Genomic DNA, 13,420 nt, shown 5'->3' with positions numbered 1-13,420 from the left:
TCTGACCTTTCGTTTTTGGTCAGCATCCTGTCAACCGGTGAGGATCCCAGGCAAGAAGAGGAGAAAGAAAACGAGCTAGACGCAAGCGCAGCAGACATGAGCCGGCATAAGGTTAGTAACGGAGAGGAAGTGCTTTCATACGTGGGGGAATAGAGTTTCCTCTCTTCTCTTCAGCACCAGCCTGCTGCTGCTTCCTCTTCCTCTTTTTGACACAGTCAATCTTGTTTGGTCAACCCCTGTTTTTTGTTTTTTGTTATGTTCTATTACGATGAAAAGACTCAGTTGAGATCACAAAGTAAAAGTAGCTCTGAGCTTGACAAAGATGTTTAAATCAAGATGGTTTCCAGCTTTATTGAACCCTCTTCCCAAGTATGTGAAGTAATTATCACTATAAGTGACTTATCAGCATCAGTGTTGAAATTTTTTTTTTGTTTGTTTTGGTCTCTAGTTTACTTTTGTTTCAGGTTTTTAAACAGCGTGTCAAATGTGTTTATGAAAGACAATAAATGAATCGTAGTCACTTTAAAGTGATTAACAGAAATATTTCCTTGACGAGCAAATAATTAACATTTTTGCTTGAAAAGCTCTACTTAATTCAAAAAGTCTGTTGTTTCTTGTCTCCTAATTAATCTTCTGAGTCGGTGTAATTTTCATAATGCAGTATACGGCTTTGCTGATTGTCTGTTTTTCATTAAAATTATAGTTGTGCATTACTACAAAATCAGAAACTGATATTTTTTTAATTACAGTTAAATATTCTTATGAACCCACCCAATATCAAATCCAGGTGGTACTTCTATGATTACATTATTGCACACAATAAACTGACAACAACTACAGGGATTCAATATATTTTGAAAGTAATTGTATTTATGATGATTTTTGGTTCTTTGGATGCTCTTTTGAAGCTGGTAGTTATATTGATGCTTGTTGGCTGCTTATGTTTTGTGGCTGCAAGCTTCATGTGGTGCTGCCACATTAGTCGCCTTGCGTAGGTGTAAGGTGAGACTCCTATGCAAATAGAAAGGCTTGTTGCCTGGACTTTGCAGATGCTGATGAGGGAGTTCTGTCATTTATTTCAGGTGTGATTGAGCAGGGATGTGTCTAATTGTTGTGGGATGGGAGCTCTCGAGTTTTGAACCTGGATCCCCTGATCTAAAAGACCTTTCAGGGTGCGTAAACGATGTGTTTTGAGGATTTCCTCAAAGATCCTCCTCTGAGCTGTAGTCTCCAGCTGAGCTTCCACCTCACAGAAAACCCCTCCTCTAAACCTTCCCCACTCAGCTCCTCCAGACTAGCAGCAGCAGCAATTAGCAAACACCGGGTGGAACTGCATGTCTGCTGAGCTCATCATACCAACCACTTCTCTGTCCAACACTCCTGGTTAACCACATAATGGAAAAGCATTACTGTGATGACTTGCTGAAGGCGAAGTGTCTGAAAGAACAGGAGATTCTTAAAAAGACGAAGACTAATTTCAAGGCGTCAACATTCCTTTTAAGTCATGATTGATGTACAGCATTTCCATAACAACTCAAGGTAACATAGTTGCTTGATTATGGTATAAAGTACATAATACCGCCTCAAAGATCACAGCACCCCCCGGTGATCCAACCCAAAAGGAATATCGAGATTTTTTTATCTTTTGACATTTGACCTACCCTCAAATTTTATTTAATATATTTATAACGATATTGGTAGAGGTGAGAATTTTTGCGCCAGAAACCAGCACAAACATTTTACATCATTTTTGTTAGCTTTAATAGGGGAACCTTGGCTCCATTTGTCTAATTTTGTTCAGTCAGTAAACAACCCTGATGATCTTGTTGGTGTTCTATACCTGCTTACTCCAGGTCACGGCTGTGTATAGATTAGATCCTAATCCAGTAGTCGACTGATAAAATTCACGATAGTCAGTTAGGTGTGAATGCAAAAAAGGAATGTTTTTCTAAGTCCAAATCAACTGAGTTGTTTTCTTGCAGGACTTACTGCAGTCAGTGCTTATGGTTTGGTCTGTTGATTTAATTAAAATAAGACTTGATTTCTGGGTTCCAATTGGCCAATCAGGCTGGAAATCATTCAGTTCTTGACACCAGCCAGATTCCTGGTACATTTTATTATGTGCTGTTTTTAATCCAAAATCTAAACAGACTGTAGGAAAACAAATCACCTATTGTACACTGTCACATAAATAAGTACTAATGAATAAAAAAGTCTTTCAACTGTTCTAGTTAAACCATTATGGGTCTCTTGGCAGCTGGCAGATTTGTTGCCTTAAGTACAAAACGGTACAAAAGTTCTCCATTTGTTGTTTTTCAGTGAAACGTTAAAGCAAACCTGTTCACTCCAAGCTGCGTCATAACGGATATTATGTACACTCATTGCACAAGATGCCACTGCACTGATCTGAGCTCTCACCTCACTCCCATTGTGTGAGAGTGTTCACACTGTTTTCAGGCAGTCCGCCTCCACCACTTAGTATTATGCCTGTGTCAACTTGGTACCATTTCCAGCCCGATATACACACACTTATAAAGCTGCAGAGCTCTCTCTCTGTGCGTGCCTGACTTTCACATTATATAAGAAGTCAGCCTCATCTCTCTTCCACACTCTGTAAAGCTCAGATGGCATTACTCTGCCGTGGGACAGGTACGCTCTGTGGTTCTTCTTTTTTAATATCAAATCATGTGGGACACAAGAGAGAGGGAAAGCCTTTTAAAAAAAAAACTTGAGGTTTTCTTGTTTTTCTTTTTAGAGCCTTAGTCGTGACCCGTCAGGAGATAAATCAGCAGCTGAGGACAGGTGAGGTTTTGTTTGTTTTTTGTCGCCACTTAATTATGCTTCAGGTTTGCAGTGTTGTGGTGTTTTACCTGTGAAGTGTGTTCTTTTGCAGCACAAGTCTCTTACCTGTGCTGGTAGAGGAAGAAGAGATGGTTAAGGATGATATGCCTGATGGTCAAGCTCTTCCAACCAGCATGGCAGGTAAAAGGAGCAAACAAAACATCTAATCTGTATGAAAGCAGGATATGCAGCTGGTGTTTTGCATACACATTCTTACATATACGAGTACCTTTGACTCGCTTAATGTTCTTCCAAGCGATAAACCAGCTCACAAGCAATGGGCCAAACACCTCTGAGAGCGGCTCTCCTAAGTCAGAATCACAGATCGGACCAAACAACCAATCAGGAGGTGGAAAAGGCAGCACATCCTCTAACCTCCCCTTTTCACAGGTAAGCCATGGCATAAAATAGACTGTATAAATTGATTTATTTATATATATATAGGTTTCTATGAGTTTCCCCTAGAAAACATGCTAAGCCCATTGGTAGGGCTTTGAAATTTGATAATACAAAATTAGGAAATATGAAAGTATCACTAGGTAATAATGTGTTATTGGAAGACATTATTAGCAATACCTAAACACCAACTATAAAGTCTTAAAACCTATAATAAATAAATAAACTTGGTCTAGTGGGAGGCAAGTAAAGCCTGGTGGCCCGCCAGGCTTATAGTACACTGGAGGAAACCCTGTTCTGAGGATTTTTATTTTATTATTTTAGTTTTAGGCCCGCAAAACAGGAAATTAGAGATCAGTTCTCAACCTTTTATAACAAGCATCACCTCTGTAAAAACACTACAAATATAGCAAAGCAACAGGATTTTAACTCTTTTTATAAATTAATTTAATAGAAAAACGAGAAGTAGAGTTTTCATCCACTTGCACTACATTTAAATACATTGATGTGAAATTATTTGCCTCCTTGCAAATCTATTTTTCGCTCTTCTGTAACTCTGTTGTGTTTCAGTTCATTTTTCACACCTCAATCTGTCCCTGTTAGCTAAAAACTGCTTGTGCAACTGTTGGTTGCAACAACTTTAATCAAATGACAATAAATCTTTTAGATTAGTGTGGAGGAATCTAGCAAATGCCTCACCCCTCTTTTTTGTAGAAATATTTTGATTCAACCGAGTTAGAGGGAATTCAACCAGGAACAGCCTGAATAAAGCATCAAAATCCAATGGAAGATCTGGATTAGTCAAGTTTTTGAATAGCTCAAAAAATAAGAATGAATGTTTTAGAGTGGACCAGTCAGAGAGGGATTTTCTAGTGCTTAGTCTGTTACATAGCATAAACTGACTTAACATTAAGGGCACAAACTCATTTCTTCAGTTCATATATTCACAAAGAACTTTGGAGTCCTGAAGTTGATGTTTTTTTTGTGCATGTCAGACGGCCGTGTGTTCATTTTTACCAGGAATGGTTTTGACTTTGAACTATACAGTGAGTTCCATTGTAGCCCAATCCTTATTGTTGAACCATGAAATGTGACTGAATTTCAGGAAAATAAGGTCTACAGTGCTGCAGTCTGTTGTTGTGTGTTTTATGGCCTTCTGGATGAATCGTTGATATGCTCTTGGAATCGTTTTGGTAGGTGAGCTACTCATGAAATGGTTATATGCTTTATTTTTCCCCTTGAGGATATAGGCTTTACCTGTGGTTCCCTGGAGTCCTCGGTTATAGGTCTCTTAAGCCTTGGTGTAGCTTGTAAAACTGAACGCAAAAATCTAGTTTTCTGGTTAACCCATATAGGGCAAGGCTGCCTTCTTGGTTTCTGTCTGAAGCTAGGGTGCTAGAAAAGCTTATTGTTGTAGCTGAATATGCTTGATAACTCCTCATCAACCAGTTAGCTTTGTGTTTAGTAAGACTGATCTCAAGAAGCTGCTCTTTGAGTCATTAAGTGCAAAAAAATTACCATCATTAGAACATGCTCCAAAATATTACGACCTTTTTCAGCAGTCTCCTTAAACAACCTGAAATGTTGAGTGAAGATTGTAACACGAAGATAAAATTCCTCCACCCACAACAAGACTCTACATTGGTGTATTGCAGCCTGAACATGTAAACTGGAAAAAGTTGTTGTCTTTCCAGTTTTGCATGTGTACGATCGTGTGAGCCTACCGAAGAGAGGGAGGGAAGAACAGAGCACAGTTTGATTTTTATCTCCAATAAGGAGAGGCTCATTCTAAATAATAAAGAGTCTTGTCGATTGTTTTAAAGGAAGGAGGGAGGAGTAAAAAGGCGGGAATTGACAGTAAAGAGTTGTCTGAAATGGAGGCGCCAGAGCAGGAAATGCAAAAAAAGGAGGAAGAGACACAATGTTTTGTACAAACTTTGCAGAATCTGGCACACATCATGGATGCTGTTGAGAAGAACCATATCCAGAATGAACCAAGTGAGATCAGCCTGGCCCCTAGGAGACAATGTAAGTCACACGCATTCATTGAAAGCTCCTGAATATAAAGTTTTTTCACACTTTAAAGTGAATTCAGTTCTTCAAGTTTTGCTTGGTCTAAAACTTCTACCGGCTTGTTTTCTAGCGGATTCATCCTTGACCTCTGACTCCAACGATGTTTTCAAAGACGACAGGAACAGGTAAGATAACAGACACTTATGACCCTTTTCTTTAAAAAACGAGTCCTGAGCTATTTAAGGAATGATTTTCTCAAACTCTTTCTATAGCTCATCTCCTACTGATAAGGAGATTGAGGTAAGCAGAACAACTAACTTTGGAATATGTGAAGAATTTGTTTGCTTTGGGCGGCTAATTTAGGAATAAGAAGCACATTTAATTTATGGCTATAGAATAAATGCTTCTAATCCGAATTGATATAATTTTCTTTAAATCTGAGTTATTTTCTTCCATTTAGATAACTTTTATGAAAATGTCTGCAGTGCAATGTGTTTTACTATTCCAGGCAGAGTTCCAGCGCCTCGCACTGGGATTCAAATGTGACATGTTCACCCTGGAGAAAAGGCTCCGATTGGAGGAGAGGTCGCGTGACCTCGCAGAAGAAAATGTTCGCAGAGAAGTGTCCAGCTGCCAAGGCTTGTTGCAGGTCCAAATTTGAACCTTTAACTTTTCACTTCTTAGAGAATAGTTACCCTGCATGTCTTCTCTTCCCCTGCTTCAGTACAACTGAGCCAAACGTTGGTTTATTTCCAGAAGCTTAAATGAATGTTGAATTAATTTAATCTTCTAAATCAGATGATCCGGGGTATTTCTGGCCCTTAAAATCATATTTTAAAAAAAAGATGAAATACTGATGATGGCTTGATGATATCTTGTGGGAATGTGGAGTTGTTACATTTATGTCCTATTTTCATTTCACCTCACTTTTCCCTCCTAGGCTCTCACTCCTTTGTGTGAAGATGACAGCCAGTCGATGGAGATCATCCAGAGGCTCCAGAAAAACTTAGATATTCTCATCCAGTCCATGACCAGAGTGTCCAGTCGCTCTGAAATGCTTGGAGCTATTCACCAGGTCAGATGAAAACACCTGCAGCAAAACTATAGTTGTTTTTTTTTTATTTGTTTCTTTTTCCATTTCATTTCTGACATTGACAAAAACTGCCGCTTTGTCTGGACGACAGGAGAATCGTATTGGTAAAGCGGTGGAGGTGATGATCCAGCACGTTGAGAACCTGAGGAGGACGTACACGAAAGAACATGCTGAGCTGCTCGAGCTCAGAGAGGCGCTCATGCAGAGTGAGAGATCGTTTGGCTCACAAACACAAAAAGGTTTTGGAGCCTCGCAAATAAAACTTTTCAAATTAATTTTCTTACCTTTTAACCAATTTTTAAATGTTTTATTTATTTATTTATTTTTTTAATGACAGATGATTTCCGTGGCAAGAAGCCGCCATCTAAATACACGGTTTGTTACTTGTGGACCTGAATGACTAGAATTGAGTGCGTTTTCTCTTTTTTCTGGCTTTGATGAGTTTTGTTTTTTTTTTTCTTTTCAAAGCCGGAAAGATCCAGAAGAGTCAGCATGGTTCCTATTGGAACCTTTCACTTTGATATGGTAAGAATCACAAATGTCAGTAAAATGCACTTGGATTCATCTTCCTGGGAGTCAATTTCTCAAAGATGGATGAGATTCAAACAAATAAATAAAACAAAAAGTTCAGATTGTGCTGAGGAACAATGTCTGACAATGTTTCCAAAATATGTCTACTATCAAAAACCTTTCCACATTTTGTCATAGTACAACTACACACTTGAATATAGTTTTTACTCGCGTTATGTGATAAATCAACACATTAGAGGATAACTGTGAAGCAAAAGAAAAAAAATTATTTGTAAAAAAAAAAAAGTAAGATAAAAAAAAACATTCCAAGTAAGAAGCCAACACTGGCTTTTTGCTTACCGCTCGACCATACAGGGACGATATGTGGAATACACACATTTCAGATTTTTATTTGTTAAATCGTTTGAAAACTGTGTCACTTTTCTCAATTTCACTTTTGGAATACATAGTTGTTTTCCACCACAGAAAATTGCACAAAAGATAATTAAATAAAAAAAAGGCAGTGCAGTTTGTTGTGTGATGAAATGCAAAAAGAAAAGAGGATGTGAATATCTTTGCAACATATCTTGACTCATGACCGTTTTCAGAATAAGATCAGATGTGGCGTCATAATTTAGGAGGTGGTTTGAATCTGGGGAACACTGTTAACAAACTAAAACCCAACTATAAAGGTTGTCTGGTTAATTTGTGGTTAAACTACAAACACATGCAAAACACAATCATGTCCTCATGAAGTGGTTTGGAAAATTGGACCTATTTTAACAGTTATGATGATCATTGTTCTAATTTGCTTAAGACAAAAGTTTTTTCCTGTTACAGCCCAGAATGGGTCAAGATGGCCCAGAGAGTGAAGTAGAGAGGTTGACCAGGAGATCCCCGTGGTAAGTAGTTAAAAAAACAACAAAAAAAACTCTCCATTCATGAGAGAAGACACTGAGGAAAATGTCATTGCATTGATTCAAAGTGGACTTCTTCAGTTGTCCATTCCTTTTGTTATTGGTGGTTTTACTCTTCTCCACGGTGTGCTGTTACTTGGAGGGTTGTTTTTATTGTGCCCCTATGTGATAACGATGGTTTCCAGGAATGTGGCAGGGAAGAGCATGACACGGCCGCCGCTAAAGCGTTTTGTTAGCTCTGCGGCCTGGGTTGACACTGAAGACCCCCCTGACATGACCAAGGGGTAAGGAGATGGACGTCACTCTGGCTGCGTCACCTCGGTGTTTCAAAGCAAACCCTCATCCATAAAGATGGCTGCTAACTTTTAGCTATGAAACATGATGAGATCAACTTCTTTTTCTTTTTTTTTCTGAGAGGATGAGGAAGCGTGTTTTCATTTTGAGTGTGCAGGCCAAATAGTTGAACAAAAAAAAACTGAAGTTGATCAGAAACACAGAAAAAAAAACCCAGCAATGACACTAAACCACATGACAGCCATCTTTTATGCATGAAGTTCTTTGCATGAGGAAGTGTCTTTGGAAACGGGCTGTTTTAATGGTCTGTGCTGCTGCTGCAAACCCACTAAGACCTGAGCTGCTGTTTGTGCACAGAGACGGGTCTTAATTGGTTGATGACACCATCCAATACGCTGTCCAATATTTGTTTACCAAAATTACAATTTGATGTATGTAAAGGTGTGAAATTGCTTTATGGCTTAATGCTCTGGTTTTGAAACATCCACATCGCCTTCTACAAATGTTAATACCCCTTGAATTTTTCTCATGTTTTGTCACTTTATAACTTCATAAACTTCACTGCATCCATTTGACGTTTGATGCAATGAGAAGTGATGCATCAAGCATGTGGAGGAAAACATTTATACAGGTTTTTATAACATCTCAAGGTAGTATAGTTACTTGATTGTGTTAATAAAAAAAACTCAGCCAGAGTTTCAATCATTTCAATCAAACCATATGTTCCAGTGGCCCAAAGTTCTGATTTAAATCCAATTAGGCAATCTGTGTCAAGATTTGAAAATTGTTTACTGATGTTTTGCAAAAATGATCAAAATTTTTGAGACATAACGTAAAAGGCTCAGTTTGCTGTAATGTCAGTGAAATGGATTTTTGCAAAGAATTGGCTGAATAATACTAATACTTTTGTAAAGTTCAAGGGGTATAAATATTTTTCAAACTGCTGTAATTTGCTTGACTTGAAATGCATTCCTATTTTTGCTAAAATGTAAATCGTCTTTATTCTTGTTTTTTTTTTTAATGTAACTTGGTGTCTATCTTACCAGCTTTACCAGCTTTTTTTTTTCTTTTTTCTTTTTTTTTTTGGTGCTCGACATGCATGACATCTGTCTGCTCACCAAACGTTGTGGTTTTGTGGCCTCACTGTTCTGAACACTGTTTTTTGTGAACGCATGACCATGCATGCCCACAGGCCGTCCTGCAGCAGCGCAGACTGCCAGTCGGACGACGAGCCGAAGGAGGCGGTGGTGGAGGAAAGGAGGAGGTCCAGCCTCACTGAGCTGGGCCAGAAACTCACCTCTCTCCTTCTGCCCCAGAAGACGTTAGTGAAACCAAAAGAACACCAGCAGCTTCCTGAAGCACTACTGTCTGCGAGCCAAATGTAAAAGCACAGTGAAGGAGTTGATCACTTGGCTTCAGTGAGGTTCCTGTGGTCCTCACCTGTGGTGGCCTTTGTTTAATAAATGCAAACCACCAATAGAGTAATGACTGCCAGCTCAAATAAGTTATTTTATGCACAACTGTCATGTTGACGGCAGATGCTTACTGCTTCACCAGCAGTTTGCCTGAGTCGTTACCTGAAATTGTAATAATTTGGAAAAAAAAAAAAAGATCTTCATAAATTTGTCTTAAAGTTAAAAGGAACTTGAGGAACCTCCTAAGTGATGAAACTGTTTCTTTTAATGGGATAAAGCTGGGCCAACTTCTTTACTTTCTGCAGCTTTCTGTTAACATTACACTTATACTTTTTTGAGTTGAGATGAATGTGACATGTGTTGATTTGTGACTTCTGCATGAGGCTGGAGCTCAGACTGTTTTTGTAAAGCATCTATTCCATGTTGATCCTTGCCAACCTTGTTCTGTCCCTAATATTAATTCATTCCTGTGTTTTAACAATTTCTGTGCAAGCTGTTTTTCTTTTTTTTTTTTTTTTGGTTGAACCTAATCTACTGTGGGGTCAAGTGTCTATCCTGTGCACGCAAGCAAATAATGAGCTTTTTTTTTTATCTATCTGTCTGTCTTTTCTTTTCTTCCTTACAAATAACTCAGGAGTCAGGATGAACTGTTTGTCATGCTGTAAGTGCAGAGCGTCTGTCAAGTTTATTCTCCAACCCACTTGCCAGTCAGACCACTTTAGAGCTTTGCACAGCTTTTGCATTCTGTTCATTGATATAAATGCTTGTCTGTCTTTAAAACAGCAAAACTGGTGGCTTCCAACATCAGATCTAACTTCAGATTTCATTTAATTTACTGCTTGTTGTTCATCGCACAATTTACCATAAATGAATGGGATGTTCCCTGAAACATCTTGTGGTGGCTTTACCTCCATCCCGATTCATTTTTGTTAAGTTGACTCACTTGCTTTACAGTTTCCCCTCTGGTTAACCATCCTTCATAGACTAGCTTCAGGTGATCATTGCCTAACATTTCTTTCTTGCTCCTTCAGTCCAAGTCCTTCATCCAGCCCCACAACTACAGAGCCTGGAATTCCTCAGTCTGTTTCCCAAAACCTGACCAGTTCCAAGGCCTCGGCGGCAGCAGTGGCCAGAGGAAGCAGAGGGCTCTGGCTGTGGTTTGCTATTGTGGTGGTGTTAGCAGGTAAACACGTCAGCTTCTACTAAAAGTTATACGTCTTATTAGAGGGTTAAAATGAGCAGAAGAAGAAACAAAGTTTCTGGCCACAATATGTAGTTTCTGTTTTCTTTTGTTCCACTACAAGCAATCAGATATGAGTATATAGAACATCCTTTTTTTATTTTAGGGTTTTATATATCTGGATGTAATAAAAACGGTTTAATGTGCAAACGCTTCAACCTTTCAGGCAATTTTAAATTTAGTGATGCTGCTTTTTACATGACCAACTTGAATTAAACTCAGTTCTCCCAGACACCTTTAAAGATGGGAAATGTAACTTTTTATGAAAAAATGTGGTTAAAACTGTTACTATGTCACGACAATTTGATACGAGACAATCTGTGGGGGGGAAAAATCAAGCTTCTTCGCCTTTTCTCTGAGCTACTGTTGCCGTCTGAAGAAATTCACAGCTCCCGGTCAGAAACGACCAATCAGAACCAGTCAGTCATGCTCATGTAGCAGCTGCTCAATGCCCTAATGGTGGAGAAACAACTTGCTGTCCCAGGAAAACTGTTTATTCTTAGTTGTGAAGGAAAGAGCTTAGTGACTGCTGTGTTTTTTGTTTGCCAAAATAAGTCACTTTGACCTACCTGAAGGAATCTTAGTGCATTTCTTCCTTTGAATCTCCCTAAACTCCAAGTTTTTACTGTGTTTTTTTTCTGTTTGCCAACCTTATACATTAATGGGCTAAAATGCCTGTCCTGAAATATAAAATGCATCTTCCCCTCCAAAGCCTTACCTCCCACTTTGTGCTACCCACAGGCCTTCTTGCACTCCTGTTCAGTTTGGTGACGCAGCCAGCCGTCGACGCAGCGCCGGTGGGGACAGGAGACTCTTGGATGACCATCCAGCAGCTGCTGTGGCCTTACACTGGGCTCCGGCATAACGGACAGCCACCTGTGTAGACGGTGTACCGTGAGGCGGGTGGTTCTTGAGCCCCTCAACCCCTCTGCAGTACGTCTCCTCACACTAGCATGGTGACGACGGACAGTTTGCCACTCCTGAGCAGAGACTGTTGGGACGTTTACTGGTGCCTCAATTTTCCTGAATCAAGAGTTGCATTAACAGTACAGGCCAGGCCTTGAGGCTGGGAAGGATGGTCAACCCTATAGATGACTTTTTTTTATTATTATTATGTATCGGACCATGTTTGCTAATTTAGTCTGTGTTTCTGCTCGTCTCTGTTTACAGGAGAGGTTGTGCTGACCAGTGTTTTTACCACTGGGCAACCTGAAAACATGAAGGTTTTGATCAGTACTGCTGGAAACAGCTGATCATGAGATAACGCATTCAGTTAAATCATGATGTGTCAAAAAGAGCTAGCATAGCGCTGACCAATTATGTCACACTGAGGAATGCTGGCACAAGTGTGTTGAAGCACATTTCATTTGCTTAGAAAACTACAAATGTTTTAATAGTTTTTTTATTTAACTTCAGCTTATATGAATATAGCTAAGTCAACTGTTATGTTATAAGCTGAAGTCTACAAACACTGGCTGTGAGTTTATTTTATTTAGTTTGAAATGTATACAATTATTAGCTTTGAATGAAGAGAGATGGATCTTTTTACTTCAGAGCTAAACATCACCAGGTACTGATATTGTAATTGTTATTGATTTAAGACAAATGTTTTTTTCTTTTTTTTTTCTTTTTTTAGGTTGAACACCATTTTTTGTTGTTTTCTTTTTCTTTAAGTTTGAACACCAACTTAATTTGTTTTTACTCAATTTCTTTCTGTGGCTCCCAAAGTTTAATTGAATACACTTTTGTATGTCCCAAAGAGGATGCATGGATCTTTGCACAAATAAAGTAGCCTATTCTGCAACGACATGCATTTCCCAGCGTAAATTTAATCCGTCCTCAAAGACACTCGCACACCTGGAATATGGAATTAATGATGTACTACTTCAGTTGTTTTGTTCGATTTGAATCTCTCTTCTTTCCTCCCAGCTGAAACACCTTGCAGAAGTATTGATGCCATGCAAACTCTGCTGTCACTTGTTGCATGGCAACAAAATTCTTCAACGGATTTTATCTGGATTTTACATGATTGATGCAAATTTGTGCACAAGTGTTTACAGTTGTGCTCAAATTTGCATCAATCATGCAAATTTGATATGTTTTTACAAACAAAATTCTCAAAATTCATTTAAATTCAATCTCTCAAATGTATATTTAGTAGATTTTATAGTTTGTTTGTTTTTTTTTTCAAAGTTAATCTTAACCATCTTCCCTGCTCCAACTAAAGACACATCTGCACCGCTCACCACTGCCTCAACTGAAGCAGTGCTGTGGCCAGGATGGTGTGCGGAGGTCGTTTAATGACTGTAGGAACAAAAAGTACATTTTGGTCTCATCGAACCAGAACACCATGCTTTCTTTGTCCTCTCTAGAGCTTGTGGCAAACTTCTTGGCAGTCTTCTTACAGTTTTCTCAACTCTTCCATAAAGGCCACATTTACCCAGTGCATGACTGACTGTTTTCCTGTTGACAGATTCTCTCTTTCTGAGCTGTGTTCATGCAGCTCCTCCAGTTTTGGACCTCAAGGTTGCTCTTCTCTGAAAAATTCTCTTTGCCCTTTTTTAGCCATTTCTGGGTATTGTTGCCATATTCAGTTGATGGGTTTAAGCTGTGCTTCGTAAGATCTTATGAAGTTTTTTTTATAACTAAACCCAGCTTCAAACATCTGAACAACTTTATCCCTGACCTGTTGTTTCTAGCA

At 38.9% G+C, this 13,420-nt stretch overlaps 1 protein-coding gene across 7 annotated transcripts in view; it reads left to right on the top strand.

Annotated features, from left to right (window-relative positions):
* Nucleotides 1-12,528, top strand: part of irag2 (inositol 1,4,5-triphosphate receptor associated 2) — a 31,100-nt gene extending 18,572 nt beyond the window's left edge. For 3 of the 7 annotated variants that reach the window (XM_088003127.1, XM_088003126.1, XM_088003125.1), the window contains exons 23-39: nucleotides 24-111; nucleotides 2,756-2,802; nucleotides 2,894-2,982; nucleotides 3,098-3,231; nucleotides 5,181-5,265; nucleotides 5,381-5,435; nucleotides 5,523-5,550; nucleotides 5,759-5,899; nucleotides 6,191-6,325; nucleotides 6,435-6,582; nucleotides 6,681-6,718; nucleotides 6,812-6,868; nucleotides 7,694-7,755; nucleotides 7,956-8,054; nucleotides 9,257-9,445; nucleotides 10,511-10,662; nucleotides 11,461-12,528. In XM_088003127.1, the coding sequence (XP_087859253.1) occupies nucleotides 24-111; nucleotides 2,756-2,802; nucleotides 2,894-2,982; nucleotides 3,098-3,231; nucleotides 5,181-5,265; nucleotides 5,381-5,435; nucleotides 5,523-5,550; nucleotides 5,759-5,899; nucleotides 6,191-6,325; nucleotides 6,435-6,582; nucleotides 6,681-6,718; nucleotides 6,812-6,868; nucleotides 7,694-7,755; nucleotides 7,956-8,054; nucleotides 9,257-9,445; nucleotides 10,511-10,662; nucleotides 11,461-11,603 (1,690 nt within the window). In that variant the 3' untranslated portion in view covers nucleotides 11,604-12,528. The remainder of the gene's footprint in view (nucleotides 1-23; nucleotides 112-2,755; nucleotides 2,803-2,893; nucleotides 2,983-3,097; nucleotides 3,232-5,180; nucleotides 5,266-5,380; nucleotides 5,436-5,522; nucleotides 5,551-5,758; nucleotides 5,900-6,190; nucleotides 6,326-6,434; nucleotides 6,583-6,680; nucleotides 6,719-6,811; nucleotides 6,869-7,693; nucleotides 7,756-7,955; nucleotides 8,055-9,256; nucleotides 9,446-10,510; nucleotides 10,663-11,460) is intronic. The other 4 variants (XM_088003128.1, XM_088003129.1, XM_088003130.1 and 1 more) reach the window with 4 other exon arrangements.
* Nucleotides 12,529-13,420: the final 892 nt, after the last annotated feature.

Source organism: Poecilia mexicana, unplaced genomic scaffold (assembly GCF_051168715.1).
Source record: "Poecilia mexicana isolate PSO_F unplaced genomic scaffold, ASM5116871v1 scaffold_23, whole genome shotgun sequence".
In the NCBI taxonomy this organism is placed as follows: domain Eukaryota; kingdom Metazoa; phylum Chordata; class Actinopteri; order Cyprinodontiformes; family Poeciliidae; genus Poecilia; species Poecilia mexicana.
The sequence above is the reverse complement of the archived record's forward strand: the minus strand, read 5'-3'. Positions and strand labels throughout refer to the sequence as shown.